The sequence below is a fragment of the Trachypithecus francoisi genome, unplaced genomic scaffold, assembly GCF_009764315.1.
Source record: "Trachypithecus francoisi isolate TF-2019V2 unplaced genomic scaffold, Tfra_2.0 Lachesis_group15, whole genome shotgun sequence".
Lineage (NCBI taxonomy): Eukaryota > Metazoa > Chordata > Mammalia > Primates > Cercopithecidae > Trachypithecus > Trachypithecus francoisi.
The window spans coordinates 10,036,657-10,057,536 of NW_022681460.1; the positions used below are offsets into that span (position 1 = coordinate 10,036,657).

At 44.2% G+C, this 20,880-nt stretch overlaps 1 protein-coding gene across 2 annotated transcripts in view; it reads left to right on the forward strand.

Moving 5' to 3' along the window:
- Positions 1 to 6,935: 6,935 nt before the first annotated feature.
- Positions 6,936 to 20,880, forward strand: part of SLC22A2 (solute carrier family 22 member 2) — a 43,693-nt gene continuing 29,748 nt past the window's right edge. The window contains exons 1-6 of one of the 2 annotated variants that reach the window (XM_033234286.1): positions 6,936 to 7,626; positions 9,280 to 9,383; positions 15,386 to 15,540; positions 16,711 to 16,879; positions 18,794 to 18,908; positions 20,575 to 20,681. In XM_033234286.1, the coding sequence (XP_033090177.1) occupies positions 7,213 to 7,626; positions 9,280 to 9,383; positions 15,386 to 15,540; positions 16,711 to 16,879; positions 18,794 to 18,908; positions 20,575 to 20,681 (1,064 nt within the window). In that variant the 5' untranslated portion in view covers positions 6,936 to 7,212. The remainder of the gene's footprint in view (positions 7,627 to 9,279; positions 9,384 to 15,385; positions 15,541 to 16,710; positions 16,880 to 18,793; positions 18,909 to 20,574; positions 20,682 to 20,880) is intronic. The other variant, XM_033234285.1, reaches the window with a different exon arrangement.

Below are 20,880 nucleotides of genomic sequence, written 5' to 3' on the forward strand. Positions count from 1 at the left end.
AGTAAAAAACTAAAAGAACGAGTGGATGGATTTAGGAAGGTCTTTTGAAACAAGTGAAGTAAGAAAGCCATTGAAAGCTGACTGAGGATGCCACCAGAGGCACAAGCATCAGAAGGCCCCAGGTGGTTCATGGATAACGTCCTTTGTCGCAGTGACTACATTTTTGTAGCTTCAATTTTTCCACTCTTGTTTTCTCCATCTACATTCACCGTTATTAATAAAAAACGATTTTAAATAAAATAGCAGGCAATGTGCCATGTCACCCGTAAATACTTCAGAATGATGTGTTCTAATTAATTAGGCCTCCTTTTTTAAAGCATAGCCACAATGACTAGACCTAATAAAATTACAACTAATTATCTAATATCATTTAATACCCAGTCCACATTCAAATGGTTTGAAAGATCCTTTTTTCAGTTATATCCAAACACAGTCCACTCACTGGGTCTGGTTTTACATCTCCTAAGTCTCGTGGATTCCTTGGAGAACACAGGTCATTGGTAGAATTTCCTGAATCCTGCGTTTGTCCGATTGCTTCCTTCTGTTGTCATTTAACTTGTTACTTTATTCCCCACACTTGCTGTAAACTGACAGATTTAGAGGCTTGAGTGCATTCAGGTTTATGTTTTCAGTTGTGTGCTGTGTGTTGTAACTGATTGCGTTACAACATGCAGCCCATAAAGTCAAGCTTTTCCACTTTTAGTGATGGTGTCAGCCTGACCCCTCCAATATGCCATTTCTCATCAGTATTTCATTTAATAAACTTAATATCTATTGTAGATCAGTGCTGAGACTCATTATTTCATGGGATTTTAAAAACATCATTATAAACTCATACTCATAGATTTTTAAAATATACTTCATGTATTTCAATCCGTTGCACTTAATTTTTTCTGTTGTTTGTTTTTGCTTTTTTGTTTTGTTTTGTTTTGTTTTTGACAGAGTCTCCCTCTGTCACACAGGCTAGAGTGCAGTGGTGCAATCTTGGTTCACTGCAACCTCCATCTCCTGGGTTCAGGAGATTCTCCTGCCTCAGCCTCCCAAGTAGCTGGGACTACAGGCACGTGCCACCACGCCTAGCTAATTTTTATATTTATTTTTCAGTAGAGACGCCGTTTCAGCATGTTGGCCAGGCTGGTCTCGAACTCCTGGCCTCAAGCAATCTACCTCAGCCTCCCAAAGTGCTGGGATTACAGGTGTGAGTCACCACGCCCACCCTGTTGCAGTTATTTTTTTTTTTATGTACAAATTCCCCCACTTTAGGCCAATGGGAGCATTTTCAGATGGCCCCTTGTTCCTGTCAGCATAGCCAAGAGTCTCAGCTTTCTTGTTTGTTTGTTTGTGTTGTTGTTGTTGTTGTTGTTTTCGCCCAACAGAATGTCCCAGGCTCTTGGTGTTGAGTTCCTTCTTCTGATCTGAAATCAGCAATTTTTCTTTTTTCTTTTTTTTTTATTGAAATCAGCAATTTTTCTAAGAAGACAACTCTCTCTTTTATCCACTTCACCCTGTTCCAGGCTGAATGAAGTCATAATACAATTAAAATGTAATGGACTTTCCTCTCTAGCCAGATTACAATAGCTACACTTCCAGCGCTGAGCCACAGCTTTGCTGTGAATTAAAAGACCTGCTTCAGACACCTATTTTTTTAAGTCAGTTTGGAATTAATTCATATTAACATAATATGTTCCCTTAACTCTAGCACACGCACCTGTGTTGAATCCCCTTCCCATCTGTGGTGGGAGGCTGGTATGCTCTGTTTTCCTTAATGCTCTGGATAAACAGTCTTAGGAAATAATCACCTGGTCAAGGAGGAAATTGGTTGCTAAACCAAACTTTTAAAAATGAAAGCAGAGAATTACGGCAATGGATGTTTTAATGATTCTTCTCTTATCATTCTCCACGAGGCCTCTGTGGGATACGTAAAGGATGTCCTTTCTATCTCCACTGGATTCACTCTCTCTTTGAAGAAAGCAAGGCAACCAAGAAGTTGACACACTCCTGGGTTTCTGGAGAGGATAAATGCCCAAGAAAACTTGAACCGCATTTGGATATTAATAAGGACTTTGCTTTGGCAAATGAAACCATGTGAAGGTTCAGGGTTGCCAGACCCAAGAGCTCTGAACAGTGAGGTCCTGTGGCATGTTTTTATTAATTATTATTATTATTTTTTTAATGAATAGGGTCTTACTATGTTGCCCAGGCTTATCTTGAACCACTGGGCTCAAGTGATCCTCCCGCCGTGGCCTCCCAAAGCACTGGGATGACAGGCATGAGCCCCACACCTGGCCCTGGTCCTGCAGCACATCCCAGCTGCAGGCTTAACCTCATGGAAGAGGAAGGAGAAAATAGCTTTTCCTTGCCCATGGCTAGGTGCACAGCTGTGGCCCCTACTAACACGAGACAGATTAACAAAAGAAAATCATACACATTTATCCATATTTTACAAGATGCTGGAGCCTTCAGAAGAGAAGGCTCAAAGAAACAGGGAAATCTGAATATTTTTAAGCTTAGGTGAGTGAAGAGTGGACAGTGTGGGGAAGTGTGATTGCACAAACAGGCTATGAGCTAACGGCAATAACCCGGGGCAAGCTTAGCAAGGTGTGCTTGTTCAGACTCTTCTCTGTGTCCTTGTGTCTTCAGAGATAAGGATGTTTCTTTCCTCCAGGTATCAGGAGGGCACGTCTCAAACAGAGGTCCTGTTCTGACCTGCTTCAGGAGAGAAGAACAGGAAAGGTGAGAGATCTTTCTGTCTCTGCCTCTTTTCTCAAATGCCAAGGTTCTGAATTTTGGGGTGGCATGTCCCAAACCCCATTCACTAACTTGGAAGCCCAGTGCCAAATCAAATACTTTGCACTTAATTTTACATACAGTAATAATACAGCCTTTAAAAATGAATATCTGAGAAGAAGAAAACTTAGTACTTAACTGTCTGGGTCTTTTACAAAATGGTTCCCTAGAGCTCTTCAAAATTACACCGGTGAAGTCCACCGGATCCTCTCCCTGTTAGACTCATGCTCTGCCTTTTGAAGAACAGAGTCCGGTTCTTTTGTGATTTCTAGAGCTACAGGCTTGGTGTGAAGGCTGGGAGTATAAGAGGAAAGTGAGAGGGAACCACAGGAGGGGCGAGTTAGCCACCCTCATGCCCCCTCCTCCCCCAAGGGATGCCTCCTCCTCTCATCACCAGGCTAATTCCAATTTCCTGCCTCAAAGGATATCAGCACAGAGCTATCATTTTGTGGAGAAAATAGAACCAATAAAGATAAATGAATAAAATCAGAACTATACTGATGAAGAAAGCCCAAGGAGAGTTCTAGTTAGCGCTCCTGGAAGCCTCACTCAGCAGGATGGCAATAGAAATGGTTTAGAGTTGCCTTCTGCACACTGAACTCACTGAGGGATGTTAGCCCCAGCCCTGCATGAGGAGATAACCGCTGGCTCTACAGTGCACCCGGGGAATATACCAGGCCCCAGACTCCTCTCCTGGAGGCAAGAGATAAACCAAAACAGAGCTCAGGGCTGTCCCTGGTGGTGGTGAGAAGAGCACGTTCACTATGTGGGGAGCTGGGGACATTCACTCTGAAAAGACAGGAGTCGGAGGTAAACAGAAGCTTCAAATATCTGAAATTCTGTGTAGGAAGGTTTTAACTTAATCTACCCGACCCCAAAAGGGAGAATAGTGTCCACATGCATGGAAAGTTCTGGAAGATGAATCCTGTGTGCTATGAAGATCTTTCCAGCAATCTGTAAAGTCTAACAACAGCCTGGGTTCAGCCAATACTGAAAGCATTTCCGTGTAACTACTTGGGACAAGTGTTGAGGAACTGAAGTGTCAGATGGCGTTGCCTGCTGTCCTCTAAGCTGCCTTCCCTCTGGGAGGCTCTGTGATCCAGAAGTCTGGGTCAACACAAATCACCTGCCACTGTGCCTGGCCAGGAGCCCTACACCCAGCTCACCCTGTTGTGATGCAAGTGGGCAGCAGGGAGTTGAGGAAGGAGACCAAGGCATGTGACGGATAGATGGGGTGCACAGAGGAAGAAAACAAGGGAGAAATAGAGAGGGTGACAGTGTCTCCATGAATAACTTCCAACTATTGAAGCCACTGTGCACAGTAATAGTCCTATGTGATCTCATCCCTCAGCTCTCTGACTAAGGGATAATGGCCCTGTTACAAGAGGTATTAGAACTTGCCCAGGTGGGTACATTAGGGCCAGGCCGGGTTATAGTCCATGCTCTGCTGCTCTGCTGACCCTCCCCTCTGTCCCACTGCTTTTCCATGTTAGCTGCATAGAGGACAGACAGCACCCATCACTGTGAGACAATCGATTTCGGTCATTTTTGTCTCAGGTAGACAACACCTTAGCCAAGCAGGTTGCATTGACCTCAATAGAAGATATTAATTGCTAAAATCATCCTGCTTAACAAATGACCCAAAAGCCTACGTTCCATTGCTGATGGGTCTCACTGCTTCTGCCCTGTCATCCTTTAAGAACCTGATGCCTGGCTTGCCATGGGGTAGGTAGGATTCATCCATCCTAACTTCCAACCCTAACTGCCCCCTTGTCTTCTTGTGCAGGAGGCCGAGAAAGTTAGTCTAGGAACTACTGGCCTTCTTCAGTGCTGCAGAGAGGGTTGTACACTGGGGCAATATTTATTTACATTGCAGAGAAACCTGACAAGAGGTTGAGAAATACTTCTGACATAAATTATAATATATTACCAGGTTATATGGATTAAATGATCAGATTATACTTCAGCGATGCTTCTGAATATGTAAGCACCCCCATAAAATAAGTGACATTTCCCAAGACACCTGGACTCAAACTGGGGGGCGTCTACCCCTCCTCTCTGTAGTTTCTTTCCCTGAGTTGCTCACTGCCCATGTGGCTTCTCTGTAGGGTCTGTTACCTAATGGGATTGATTTTTTGGCAGCTGTGCTGTGACTCATGCATCCATAGAACAATGTTGAATGACTGTAAATGCATTGCTGTAAGCGACCTGAGGTCTGGACTTCTCCTTTTCTGATTGTTCCCTCTAAGTAATTTGTAGTGAATTTCAACATTCTTTCCCATTGACCAGCAAAGCTCTTCTGGCCCTTACCTGGTGCCCCTTGCTCATGACGTGAAGATCTGATGTCTTGACATGTCAAGCGAGTCAAACTCAAGTGCACGTGTCTGTAAATTTCTTGTAAGAGGCAGTCAGGAGCATCTCTGGGCCCCTGAAGTGGAGTAAAGTTTGACAGCCTCTGTCACTTTTTAACTCTTGAACTCGCCATCCTTCAGCTCTTTGACCGGGAACAGGTGCAGACAGAGCAGCCTTGGCTTCCGGCTCATGCACTCACGATGCTGGCTGCGAACGGGAAGTCCCTAAACAGATCTGAGCCCCCTTCATTCAGCTCACAGCAAACGGGGCTGGCAGCAGCCCAGGGCACCACGAAGCAGAGTGCCTCTGTGTGCCCAACACAGCCGCAGTGGAGGTCAATGGATGTCCTTGCCGGCGCCCTGCTTTTTGCTTTTTTAAGAAAAGAAGAAGCCTGCAGCTGCAGCAAGGAGAAAGACCCCGTGGCTCGCTCCTTTTAGACTATGCTATTACACCCACTGACATTCAATAGAAGAAAATAAGGAGAAGAAGGAAAATTGGGTTAACTTTCTGGTATTTAGTTTGCAGATATGTCAGCAGGCCACCTTCTCTACTTGGCAGGAAAACGATGTATTAAGGATCCTTTTGTCCACCAGGAAAGACAAATTTCCTGTTTGCCTTGAAATTTAGATGCAGCAACACCATCCTAAAGAGATGCCCCTGACTTGTGAGAGCAAAAAGGGGTGATCCCTTTCTTCCTTATCCTAAGGCTCACGGCCAACACCCCTATAACAAAAGACAGGTTGACAAGAGAAAAGCATGACACATTTATTTGATCACAGTTTTACATGACACAGGAGCCTTCAGAATGAAGACCCAAAGATACAGGGAAAAACTGTGGACGGCAGTGTAGAGCTGTGGTTGGACAAAAAGGGCAGCAGCTCATGTTCGCAGGCTGAGGGGAAAATCCAGCAAGGCCTATCTGTTCAGATCCGTCTTGGCCTCTCTGTGCAGTACTCCTTCCTCCAGGCATCGGGGACAGGACCCCTCTGGAATGTGAGTCTGGATTTCTTTACAGCCCACTGTTACACAGAAAGGCAGCAGGGAAGTTACAGTCAGATTTCTAGGCTTTCTGGCTGGCTTTGGGAAAAAAGGAGTCTGGCTTCTATGAGCTGCTTTGGGGAAGAAGGATTCTCACTTCTGTGGCTTGTCCTGGGGAAGAATGATGGGTGACAGAAGAGACAGGAAGGCAGGAGAAGGTCAGAGAGACAGACTTTGCTTCTGAGACCTTCATCTTGGGGCATGGATTTCTGAGCCCCAACAGACCCCAACAGAAAAATCCAGGACAAAAAGACAGTGGCTTGGACACACCTGCCTGTATTTACACTTGACCTGTCTGCAATGTGAACACTTTACTCTTTCCCTCCAGATGGGTTGAGGGGAAGGACACTGCAGGGTTGAAATGCAGGAATACCAGATTGGAGCAAATGCTTTTAAAAAGCAGAGTTATAAAATCTGGACGACATCAAAACAAGCAGCCCCAGTACGCATCCCAAGGGCTCTTGTTGTAGGTTGGAGAATGAGCCCAGCAGTCAGGCCTGCAACCCACTGCGAATCTGGACCAGGGTTCTGACCCAGATCCTGATTCACATCACGCTGGGCCTTGTGGCCAAACGTGTGTTTTCTCTATGGCCCCTTGAAGAAAAGCTGGTGGTCTGCCTGAGATAGGAGTATATTAAGTTCCTGGCTGCTCGGGGCACTACGGGAAGATTACTGGGCTGTGATATGGGCCAGCACTCAGATTCCCTGCAGTGGGACACAGAGAAAGGGTTGTTTGTGCTGCTGGCCTGGAGCACCGACAAGCCTGTGGAGAACCTGTTAACAATAAACACGACAGGCATCCTGGGAGTGAGCTCAGGGCATTTGGGAAGTGCAGAAGGACACGCACCCTCGCTGGCGGGGTGCACCTTTGAAGTCAGCTGGACCAAGGAAAGGCCTGCCCAGAAGGCTGGTCACTTGCAGAGGTAAACTCCCCTCTTTGACTTCTGGCCAGAGTTTGTGCCGAGCTGGCTGCAGCCGCTCTCAGCCTTGCTCTGGGCAGGTCGGGCAGCCTCAGGTCTGCCTGCCTGCAGGATCATGACCACCACCGTGGACGACGCCCTGGAGCATGGAGGGGAGTTCCACTTTTTCCAGAAGCAAATGTTTTTCCTCTTATCCCTGCTCTCGGTCGCCTTCACGCCCATCTACGTGGGCATCGTCTTCCTGGGCTTCACCCCCGACCACCGCTGCCTGAGCCCCGGAGTGGCCGAGTTGAGTCTGCGCTGCGGCTGGAGTCCTGCAGAGGAGCTGAACTACACGGTGCCGGGCCCAGGACCTGTGGGCGAGGCGTCCCCAAGACAGTGCAGGCGCTACGAGGTGGACTGGAACCAGAGCGCCCTCAGCTGCGTGGACCCCCTGGCCAGCCTGGACACCAACAGGAGCCGCCTGCCACTGGGCCCCTGCCGGGACGGCTGGTTGTACGAGACGCCTGGCTCTTCTATCGTCACCGAGGTAAGAAAGAGAGCTCAGGGCTCCGATGGAGAAGCAAATGGTGGACCTGTTCTCAAGGAAGCAATCAGCGAAGGCCCAGCTCTTATAAACCCTGCCTGGACATGCTCTTTGGCTTCCAGGTATCTTACAAAATTCTAGTTTCCAAATGAAAACATGCAGCTTCTAATTTGTCTGGAGAATAACTGGGTTAGTTAAAACGTCCTCAGATGCTGACAGTAATGATTCTCGTTTGTGCCTGTTCCAGCAGTGAGAAACAGGCAAGAGCATGTTAGGGCCCCCGGAAATGTTGCCAAGATAGGGAATCTTGTGGATTCTCCTCTTTTTCTGGAAGCCTTACCTCCCCCTCTATTCTTCCATCACACAGATGCCCACACACACCTGAAAGCCTGTGGAACTCACCTGAACTGTGCCTGACTGTGTGATAGGATGTGCTTTTCTCTCGATGCCTATTTTTTCTCTTTAATTTCCTCAGAGTGTTCATATAAAATCATTTAGGGCTGGAGATCATGCTGTGGCACTATTATTTTGTTAAAAACTGCAGATGACATCAAAAGCTATTTGTGAAGCCTCATTCCAATAAATATAATAGAAAAAAAGACCAAAAAATGGAGCTTGCTTTTATTGAAAGCAAAGCAAAATAGGGGAATTAGGTTATCCTGAAAATACTGAGAGAGCCAGTTGCCTAGTTTAATTTCAAATGACTGCTTGGGTGATGGGAAGATATTCTGTATGAACAGATGGGTAGGTAGAGTCTAATTTGAAGGGTCTAAAGTGGTCGGATAGTTACAGGAAACGTGGCGGCTCATGGGCTTCACACCACGTAACTCTCCGAGGCGCTCTCGCATGGCCAATCTCATTCCTTCCTACAGAGATGAGGAAACTGAGGCCCCAAGCAGAGAAAAGTTTTGACCCCAGGCCACACAGTGAGTGACTTCGCAGAGTTAGCCCTAGAAGTTGGGTCTCCTGACCTGGTCCAGCACCTGCTCCACCTGACCACCTCCTCCTATTCCAAATAAGAGCAAATGCAGCAGCCTTCAGCAGTCACTCCTAATCCCCTTGTACTAAACAGACAGCAAGGATATGCTAAAGGGCCCGACCTCCTGGTACCTGCATTGTATCACGTCCACGCACCTATCTGCATGTGCATTGAAATTAGAAAGAAAAAAATAAATTTGTCTATAAGTAGAGTAATTACCCAATTTCAGCTGATTTAGCCAATGCTATAGTTTTAGCTTAATGACAAATTGCCAGATGGAAGAGCAAGGCTTTTTGCTGCGTAAAGAAAATTGAGGCTGGGCACAGTGTCTCACGCCTATAATGCCAGCGTTCTGGGAGGCTGAGGTGTGAGGATCACTTGAGCCCAGGAGGTCGAGGCTGCAGTGAGGCATGATCACCACTGTACTCCAGCATGGGTGACAGAGCAAGACCCTGTCTTACAAAAAAAAAAAAAAGAGAGAGAGAGAGAGAAGAAGAAAATTGACATGATCAAGAAACAGTGGCTTATTGCCACTTAATTACACAGTTCAATTCAAGGAATATTTAATGAGTACCCTAGCTGAGTTATGTACAACAGAATCCTAATGGGATTTCATTTCCTTTCTCTCCCAACTTGGAACACATTTCCCTGCTGGAACACATCTCCCCTGCTGGCAGTTTAATCTGGTATGTGCCAACTCCTGGATGTTGGACCTATTCCAGTCATCAGTGAATGTAGGATTCTTTATCGGTTCTATGAGTATCGGCTACATAGCAGACAGGTAGGTTGAATCACCTGTGGTGGAATTTAAACAATCCCAAAGGTTTGGAGAACATTCATATGCACCTGCCCCTGCTTGCATCCCATCCTTTCCCAAGCACACAGATCACAATCTCCCGGCCTTCCTGCCGGTGTTTTTACAATCTTAAATTTCTTCTGCCGCTTGGATAACCATGACCAATGTCTTTATTTTCAAATTCTCCGGGGTCATAGACAGATGTTTCAACATTACACAGCAAGTCTTGCATGTGGGCTATGCAGAAGCTTAAAGTCGGAAGGGAGAGTAACAGATGATCTCATCCCTTTTGTAATTCCCAATTCATTTTTTGGCCTCATCACCATCCATCTGGCCATCAACCTTCAGGACCTCTGAGCTCAATCCTATCTTCTGCTTGTCTCACATATGCTGGGAGCCCCCAGCACCAGGCCTGATGTAGAATCTCCCTAATACCCGTGGGATTGCAAGAGTCCTGAATTGGGTTCCTGGGGCCACATGTGACTATATGTGTGGAACCTATAACTTAAAGAAAGGGAAACAGGGCCTGTCTACAACAAGAGAGGTAAATGTCCACCTCTGCAATGTCATTGTCCCTGGAGAGATGACAAGAGGCCTCTCTGATGAGTCTGTGTCTTCAGCAAGTCAGTGTTTGTACGAATCAAGCTATTGCTGTAGCTCTTACTTATCCAGCATTTTGGAATCCCACACTCACTGTCCTGCAAGTTTCTTACAACACGCAGCTTTGCTCTCTTGATGACCAATGAGACATTTTTAGAAGTCCTCAAAAGAAAAAGGAACGAACAAGTTTGCTTCACAGTTGATAAGCACTTTAGATAACTTGGCCATCAGGGCTAATTATTTAATAGTCATAGCACTGTTTATTGAGTGTTTTCCGGGGCCAGGCACTGTGTTCAACACTGTGAGTGGTAGTATTCCTCTTAATCAGCAACCACCTAGTGAGATAGTGATACATACTATATATTATTATATATAATATACAAACATATCATTATATCTAGATATAAATACATAATTATGAATTTACATGTAAAATATAAATATATAACTGAAATAAATGGTAAAGTAAATGTATTTTATGCTTGTTGCCCTTCCATGCCACCCCCAACTACATCTGTGATATAATCCAAACCTGAGTATAGTGTTAAATGCAAGTAGAACATTTTCTCTGCTTGTATAATATTGTTAGGCTGAATGAAAACTTGCAAATGTGTTAAAGATTAATGATGATGGCTTAATATATCACACCCCCAAGGCGTACACACTTCACAGGGACCCAGGGCCTACCTGGCAGCAGAAGAGAAGAGGGATAAAAGCGGAGGCGTGGGCCACGTGCACCTCATCCATCACCCACGGTTATTCATTGTCTCCTCAGCTGCCCTGGCAAGGCTCTTCCTGGGGCTTTCTGCAAGAGGCTTGCAAGGTGAAAGGGAAGGTCATTTGTTTCTGTTTTTATTGCCGCAGAATTGAGGATGATTCTTTAAAGATGACCCATTAAGTCAGGAGAGACACATTAACAAGGGGAGGTCCGGAGTCCATCGCACCCCTGGGCAGCTCTGGCCCTGCAGGCGTTCACTCTCTGCGCTCCCTCCTCCATTATCAGGTAGAGGTGCTAACACTCATTCCCTGGCAGGCTGTGAGTAAACAGGTGACTCAATCTTTAACCCTTGCTCAGTGGGTTAAGAAATTAGTTAATTATTCGTGTCCCACTCAACAAGTTGGAGACTGGTGATAAATCCCTACTGACAGTGCATTCCTGAGTTATAAGCTCTGGTCAATTATCTACCTTCTTAGATGATCTCATTATTTTGTACCTATTGTTGAAACCTCCTCTGTCAAGGTAAGTACTCGTTATTCTTCCCCCAGAGGCCATCTCCATTCCTTGACTTCTTGTTCTTACATCGTCTGAAGCTTGGCTGATCATTGGTCTTCTTCTGTTCTGTGCCTGCCTGTGGGAGTGAGAAGCCTAGCTTTAAGCAATGAGAAAGCTATTTGGTTTTTGTATAGTTAATGCCTACAATTTTCAGATTTTATCCAATGGGACAAGAATGTCATGGATCCCCAGTGTATTCACAGATTAAGCCAACATTAAAACGCATTGTCTTCCATGAATAATTAAAAAAAAACAGTAAGGCATTATGAAAAGATTGTAAGTAAGACTAAGAGTGGACCTGAGAATATACCCGTAACTTCCTAATCCATGATTCTGAGTACCACCTGAGACAGAAAAGCAATTCCTCACCAATTCCATGTTGTTTTTATTCTCATGAGCAATAATTATAAGTGCTATTTTTTTATTTTTTATTTTTATTTTTTGAGACAGAGTCTCGCTCTGTCACCCAGCCTGGAGTGCAGTGGTGCAATCTCGGCTCACTGCAACCTCTGCCTCCTGGGTTCAAGCGATCCTCCTGCCTCAGGCTCCTGAGTAGCTGGGATTGCAGGTGCCTACCACCATGCCCAGCTAATTTTTGTAGTAGAGACAGCGTTTCACCATGTTGGCCAGGTTGATCTTGAACTCCTGACCTTAGGTGACCTGCCCACCTCGGCCTCCCAAAGTGCTGGGATTACAGGCATGAGCCACTGCACCTGGCCATAAGTGCTGTATTTAGTGTGGCATGCTTGTAAATGCTTAACAACGGTCATCTGGGAGGGAAAGTTCCAGTTTGTAGTGCTTATTGATTTCTCTGGTGTAAATATACCCACTGTGGTTCACTTAAGCCTGCAAAAATGACATCATGGGACACAGAGTTGGCTAGAAGTGTGCACCATTACACTGCATTTCCACCATGCAGATACAGTAGATGTAAATCACCTCACAAGCATAGATGGCCAAATGTAGTAAAATCATTGGAAAGTGATGTTTTGCATATTACACTTGTTTTCAATATAATTTAATTATAAATGTATATAATTTAATTTTTAATAATGGTTACACTAACAATTAGCTTGCAAATTTTCCAGACGTCTGATCATTAGCTCTCAAGAGCTAGCACCTTACTTTTATATGTTGTGATGGAACTAGATCAAAGTGAGCTAGGAGGAGAGACTCTGGAGGCACGGCTTGGACACCGGACCAAATTGAGGACTAGCTAAAACAGATCCCAGGCAGGAGCAGCTTTGCCTAAGACATGCCCACCAGTGCACCATGTCAGTTTACTATTGTCATGGCAACATGGCAATCACCACCCCCTTTTAATGGCAATGACTTTACCACCCAGAAGTTACCACCCTTTTCCTAGAAATTTCTGTATAAGCCATCCCTTAATTTGCATATAATTAACAGTGGATTGCATATAACTAGATTTATAATTTAAACTATAATTAAAATTTGTAATGTAATTTGCATATAATTAAAAATAAATATGAGTACAGAACAGCCTCCTCTGAGCTGCTATTCCAGGCACAATGCCTATGGAATATTCCTGCTCCACGAGGAGCGGAGGTGCTGCTGCTATACATTGCAGCTTCAATAAAAATCGCTATTTAACAACACCAGCTTGCCCTTTAATTCTTTCCTGGGCAAAGCCAAGAACCCTCCCGGGCTAAGCCCCAATTTTGGTGGCTGCCTGTCCTGCATCAAAAGCAGAATTAAAGTCCCGGTGCGTTGCAGTCAAACTTAGCCAACTATATGTGATCTTCCAAAACAAGTTCACCACTGATTACTGTGTGCTAGTCACTTTATTGGGCATCCTCATTTGTTATATTTCATTTAGGATCACAAGAACCTTTTAAAGTAGATTTCATGATCCATAATTTACAATGTGTGAAGAAACTGAGGCTCTGTGTAATTAATGCACTGCTTCCCAAATGTTAAGGTGCATATAAATCTCCTGGGGATCTTGCTAAAATTCAGATTCTGATCCAGCAGATCTGGGTGGGCCTGAAATTCTGTATTTCTAACCAGCTCCCAGGTGATGCTGTTCCCAAGCCCATGCTAATAGTCCTCAGCCACGTTCTGAGTAGCAAGTATCTAAAAGACTTACCAAGCCAGCAGTATGGGGAGTGCACCCTTCCTCTCCTGTTTCATCTGATTGTTTTTCGTTTAACCATTTAAATAGCCCTGCTGAGGGGTAGGAGGAGTCTCAAAACTCTATCCCAGATTCCCCAAATTTATTCTAGCCATGCCTTACTGTTGTTTTAAGTAGCATTGCGTCCCTATGTGGAACATGTCCCCAGTGAAGTTTTTCCACATCATGGATATGATTTTCTTGCTCTGAGTTTCAAATGATGAATATTCCCTCTCATCACCTAAAAGATTTTGTCCATCTACATGGAGCACTACTGTGGTATTCTACTGTGTGCCTGAAGCAGTTTTGGAAGTTGAAGAAGTACGATTTGAGTCAATGTTTATAGATCATATACTCTTTGAGGGTAAAGGAAGGGGTTTGGGTAGGAGAATGTGGGAAGAAAAGCTAAAAAATTAAGTTGAGATGTGACTTTGGAAGGCTTTGAATTAGAGGCCAAGAGGTTGTATATTTACAGTGGGGAACCATTGACTGAGAATTAAGAAATTACATGGTTACCTAGGTGATGGGTTGATAGGCACACCAAACCACCATGGCACACATTTACCTGTGTAACAAACCTGCACATCCTGCACATGTACCCCAGAACTAAAAATAAAAATTTTTTTTAATGAAATTACATGGTCAAGACAGAGTTTTAAGACTTACAAATTTTACTAGTTAACACTAATTACCAATGTGACTGCTTAACCTTTAAATTTCATATTTAAAATGTTACTATTCCAAAATAATTATTAATAATGTGGATTACTTTGAAATGGTTAGTATTTGACACCGTCGCTAGAATATAGTTGCATAATAAGAAAGGCATCCATTAAACAATGTTTATCCACCATTAAAATGAGCAATCCTAATAACAAAAAGCTGTCCTTCCAATTGAAGTGGAAAAACAAAGACTAAATAAACATTGTTTTCTATGAAGAATTTGTTTAAATATCCACTAAGTGGGTTAGGGTGTCTTTTACAAGAAAACTAGGACATGGTGAAAATAACAGTACTGGGCCCCAAGTCAACTCTCTGAGCTGAGCCAGTTTTGCAAACAGAAGGAAGAAAGGAAGGAAGGGGTCAGAGGCACGCTATGTGCCAAGCCCCTTACCTGTGATATCTCACTGAATCCTCTTTTCAGCTGGGTCAGATGGGTCTTTTCCAGATGAAGACATTGAATATGGTTGAATAGGCTGCCCAACATCATAGTAAGTAGGAAGGTCATGATTAAACCCAGGTTGCCAATTGTTTTCCTCTGTTCTATGTACTGGGACAACTTTCCAGATCCCTAAACTAAAGAAACCTAAGTCTCCCAAATCTGATGTGTGGAACCTGTCTTCCCAGCACGCTCCAAACAGAGGCTGTCACAGGATAGTAACATGTATGGCACCAAAGACAATTTTCACAAAGCCTAAAAGCAGTGTTGAAAAAGAAAGGGGTTAAATGCTGAACACTGAATTTTGTTTTCAAAGCGAAAACATTCTTGGGTGGATAATTGGTTGAAACTGTTAGTGCAAAGGCCGCAGCTCACATGACGATGTAAGACCTAGATAGGACCATAGGGTATTCAGCACGGGATGGCCTGGAAGAATCACTCTTTCCCTGAATACCTGCCACAGTGTGGGACTGAGAAAGTACTTGAACCCTGGGGTGAATGGGGCTTATCCTGCTGAAAACTCACACATAGTGTGCTGACGAAACATGCTACATGGACCTGCTGAAAACTCACACATAGTGTGCTGACGAAACATGCTACATGGACCTGCTGAAAACTCACACATAGTGTGCTGATGAAACATGCTACATGGACCTGGAGTCACAGATTCCCTTTGTGGCTATCAGTCTGTGCCTCCTGAATTTACAAAATTTAAAGTTAGCTTCTGATTTTGTTTAGATTTCCATAACTTCCATGCATTTTCTACAGTCTTCACAAATCAAAATTAATTTGATTCCCTCTCTTTGTTTTTCTTCCTGTAGGTTTGGCCGTAAGCTCTGCCTCCTAACTACAATCCTCATAAATGCTGCATCTGGAGTTCTCATGGCCATTTCTCCAACCTATACATGGATGTTAATTTTTCGCTTAATCCAAGGACTGGTCAGCAAAGCAGGCTGGTTAATAGGCTTCATCCTGAGTAAGAATGTTTGTGCTTGCAGCTGTGAGAACAAAGCCACCTCGCTGCCAAAATAGAGTCAGGTGGGGCGGGGGGGTGGTGGCATGCAGAAAAAGGGACACAGCTTCAAGCCCATATTGAGAGGTTTTTTTTTATTTCTATATCAAAAGAATTTCTAAAAGCATATCAACTCATTCAGTATTCTTCCTTATAAAGAGAAAAGTGAAGGCCCAAACAAGGGTAAACATAATGACACCCAGATTCTTATATAACTTTTTTGGAATTTTTGTTTTCTGTACCCTGGAGTATTGGATAGAAAGAAAATCCATCCTACCAGACCTATTCATAAATAAGATTCAATGATGAGAGAAGTAGTCAATTTATAAAGGACTTTAATGCTTTGCAAAAATCTATTCTAGTAAACTACAATTATCCTCAACTTACACACAAGGAAACTGAAAACACAAGTACTGTAGTCAACCCAGGTTACTCAGCCAGCCATTTTTAGGACCAGGAATATAACTTAACATCCTATTCCTTAGTAGCCAGAGTTACAGTTAAGTTCCATATACTATAAGAGAATATTTGACATCTAACAGCATAGCATCTTTATAGCAATATTCTCACTATGGCTGATACCAATGGGTTGAACCACCAGCTTGTAAAATTCCCTAGCATGTAAAACCAGTTCCTGCAACCCAGCACTAGCTGATTCCAGCACTCTGCTAAGTTACCAAGCCATTTATGCAAATAAACAAATAGGACTTGCAAGATAAATGTTAAACCCATGTAAGAGAACAAGTTATACTCAGGCGTTCATTTACATAAAAATCATCAACAGTCTAAATTTAATGTTTGATTCATTTGTTCAGGTCTTGAGTTACTACTCTAGGTCAAAATCTTGCATGTATCTGAAATACAATTGCATCATGGAAATTATAAATCAAATGTGTTTGCTTATGTTGGCAGGCCTTTCATCCCATCTCCAATGGGACTGTGAGATTTATTAATTAGTAAAATAGCAATAGTTATAATAAAATAAAAACCAAAAAACACTTAAAAATATTCAGAGAGTTGTACAGAATATTCTCAAATTTATATTTTTGAGGTTGGTGTTCTAGTTTCCTGATAGCTGGACAGTCAATTCATTATTGTATTGCATTACACTAACCATTTGAATTATCTCTGCAGTTACAGAATTTGTTGGGCGGAGCTATCGGAGAACAGTGGGGATTTTTTACCAAGCTGCCTTTACAGTTGGGCTCCTGGTGCTAGCTGGGGTGGCTTACGCACTTCCTCACTGGAGGTGGTTGCAGTTCACAGTTACTCTGCCCAACTTCTGCTTCTTGCTCTATTACTGGTAAGTCCATTTGGAATAAAAAGGAAAGAAATCAAAGTATTTTATTTTGCTAAAAAGGCTACCTTCCTTAATACACACTGTCTTTCTGATTCTGAGATTGCTTTCACTCTCCAGACCCATTTCACAAAGAGCCCAATTCCATGTTTCAGGAATAAAAATCACAAGCTTCACCTGTCTCTCCCCCTCAAATGTCCTTTCTCTTTGTGCTTAAAGTTTTTATGACCTGGATCTTACGTTTCCACATGATTTATCTGGTGTTTAAATTAGCTTCTGGCAGCTGTGGTACAATCTGGGCAGTAGGCCCTTTGAAGAGACTGAAAATATCACTAGTACTATTCTCTCCCTCCTCAGAGGAAACTTTAGGGTGGAGAAAGCAGAGCATGGCACCTGTGTCACCATTTCCCAACACTCATGCTCAAGGCAGACATCCCCAGTGAATCACAGTGTTCTTCATCCCAGATAAGGCCAACACGACACTCCAGACAGACCATACCAATCAATCAGAGTTACCAAGGCAAGTAAAATATATTTGTCATCTCTGCCCAAGGGAAACACATGGGAAATACCAGAAACTATTAGAAACCCCTAACGTGAGATTATGTGAAATGAAGCAAAGGAGATACTGGATTATCAGACCAAATCTCTCTCCCATGCCACAACCCATTTCTTTAGTTCCTCCTGGATTTACCTACTTGTTCTTCCCACGGCTGTCTTGCCTAAGAATTAAACATTTCAACTCTTTCCAGGAAGCCTGTTTCTTATCCAAAAGCCAATAAAACTCTCTGTCTTACCAGCTCAGACTGCAGTGACAAAATGCCATGGACCGGGTATTTAAAAACGTATTTCCCATAGTTCTGGAGGCTGGGAAGTCTAAGATCCAGGTGCTGGCAGATTTGTTCCTAATGGGAGCCCATTTCCTGGCTTGCAGACATCTCACTTGTTGGCCCTCACATGGTGGAGAAAAAATAACAGTCTAGTCTCTCTTCTTCTTCTTATAAGGACATCTGGGTGCCCCACTCTCCAGACCTCAGCTAAACTTAATGACCTCCCAAAGGCCCAACTCCAAATTGCACACTGTGGGTGAGGGCATTAGTGCATGAGCTTCAGCGGGGACAGAGACATTCAGTCCATTACACCCTGAGAGTGACCCTTCCTGCTCTCTCCATTACACTTCCACAAAAACATCCATTCCAAATTCCTTTTAAGCCCTGCCTCTCAGAGCAGCTTCTCTCCCAGAGTGGTGATCCCAGCTGGGGCCTTCCTACATTTACACCATAACTGCTACAACAGCGGCCCTATCACCTCCTTTCTCCAGTTTCTCCTCCCCCTGAACCTCCACCCTGAACTCATTCACCCTGAACTCAGCTGCTCAGAGTTCCCTCCAGACACAGGGTCAATGGTTCTAGTCTTGCTCAAAAACCTGCAAGAGCTCCCCGAGCCCTGCTACATCAAGCTCAAACTATGAAGTCTGGCTTTTCAGTTATCTCACCATCTGACCTCAAATGCTTATGTCATTCCTTTGGGAACTTGAGGATAATACATATACATACTTGCTCCCCACCCCCACAATGGTTTGCATACTCCAGCATCTAGTCCTTGACCCGTCTGCCAGTTCTCAGGCCTTTGCAAAGCCCAGGACCACCCTGAGGGACCTGCCTTTCCTCCTTGCAACAGGAGCTGGATGTTCAGCTGCACCCTGCTTTGCAGCTTGCTGCCTGTGTTTCTGCTTAGACATCCCTGAGGAGGGATTTCGCATTTGAGGGAGGAAAGAATCACATATCTCCCTATACGAGTATTATTTTCTTTGGAGATCCAACTGTATTAACATCCTCAGAGAAATCTGCTTATTAAAAAATGGAGGATGGGGTAAGGAGGATTCAGTAAGATTTGCCCTCTGCTCACCTTGTACCCTAGGTGCATACCTGAGTCTCCCAGGTGGCTGATCTCCCAGAATAAGAATGCTGAAGCCATGAGAATCTTTAAGCACATCGCAAAGAAAAATGGAAAATCTCTACCTGCCTCCCTTCAGGTGAGCCAGGGCCTTAGGTATCAAATCAGGGGACGGAGAAAAGGGAGGCTCTGGTAAGATTCATGCACGCCAGTGATCTCCGCGGGGAACCATGGAAGCGCCCACTCCCTTGCATTTTGGCTTACCTGTAGCGGAATGCAACAGAGAATTGTATGTACTAGGATTTGTGGTTCCGTGGGAGAATATTTCAAACAGGTGGAAAACATCAAACTAAAACAGAACCAGAAATCATTTAAAGGTCAGCTGAGGAGTTTCTGTCTTGTGCAACTTACACCTTCGCCAGTGTCCTATGCCCAGGTGCCCCGCACCCCCCTCATCTGCATATTCACCATCCTCAGGTCAGATTCTTAGATCAGTAAAGCAGTTCTTTAAACACACAGGATCTCTTAGAATTTTAAACACTTTGGATAGAAAGTGTCCAAAAAGTTTTTTTTTGTTTGTTTTTAAGATGGAGTCTTGCTCTGTCGCCCAGGCTGGAGTGCCGTGGCGCAATCTCGGCTCACTGCAACCTCCACTTCCCAGGTTCAAGTGATTCTTCTGCCTCAGCCTCCCTAGTACCCAGAATTACAGATGAGCGCCACCACGCCAAGCTAATTTTTGTATTTTTGGTAGAGACAGAGTTTCGCCATGTTGGCTAGACTGGTCTTGAACTCCTGACCTCAGGTGATGCACCCACCTCGGCCTCCCAAAATGCTGGGATTACACGCATGAGCCATCACACCAGGCTCAAAAGCTGGTGTTTTTAAGCAATCCCCTGCCTTCTTAAATAGAATCCAGTTACAGAGGTGTTCATTACCTGTGTTTATTGTTTGCCTTTAGTAGATCTCACCACGTTGACCTCAAACCTTTTCATTCCACAGGGGGTAGAAAAGAGAAGATTAAGCTTATTAGAAAATAGGCCAGGTGTGATGGCTCATGCCTGTAATGCCATCAGTTTGGGAGGTGGAGATAAGTAGATCACCTGAGGTTGGGAGCTCGAGACCAGCCTGGCCAACATGGTGAAACCCCATCTCTACTAAACATACAATAATTGGTCGGGCACAGTGGCTCATGCCTGTAATCCCAGCACTTTGAGGGGCCGAGGTGGGCGGATCACTAGGTCAGGAGTTCGAGACCAGCCTGGCCAACATGGTGAAACCCCATCTCTACTAAAAACACAAAAATTAGCTGGGCATGGCGGCAGGTGCCTGTAATCCCAGCTACTCAGGAGGGTGAGGCAGAAGAATTGCTTGAACCCAGGAGGCGGAGTTTGCAGTGAGCCGAGATCACACCACTGCACTCCAGCCTGGGCAATAGAGCAAGACTCTGTCTCGGGGAAAAAAAAGAAATAGCTGGGTGTCGTGGTGCATTCATGTAATCCCAGCTACTTGGGAGGCTGAGGCAGAGGATTGCTTGAACCCAGGAGGTGGAGGTTGCAGTGAGCCGAGATTGCACCACTGCACTCCAGCCCGGGCAAGAGGCTCCGTCTCAAAAAAAAAAAAAAAAAAAAAAAAAAAAAAAAAAAAAGAAAGAAAGATGAAATGAGACGCAGTATGGAGAGTGCTTGCTCTAGTGCTGGGCATGAGATGGGTGCTCAGGATGGGTAAGGAATTATTGTTATTCCCTATGTGACCCAGGGACCCTAGCATTAAATATACAAAGCTATCCTCTCTATTCCTTTTCTTAGCGCCTGAGACTTGAAGAGGAAACTGGCAAGAAATTGAACCCTTCATTTCTTGACTTGGTCAGAACTCCTCAGATAAGAAAACATACTTTGATATTGATGTACAACTGGTAAGGAATATTTTTCACTTTGAAATGCCTCCAAATTCTTTTAATCACAATCATTCATGTTAAGGAAGGAAAGAAAACATGACTTCATCCAGTATTAACGCCGATGGTGGGCAGAAATGTGGCTTGTGTCTGCTAGGTTTTCCTGACCGTGTTTTTCTTGGGCAAATATTAAGATCGGCGTAGTCCTCAAGCACAGATC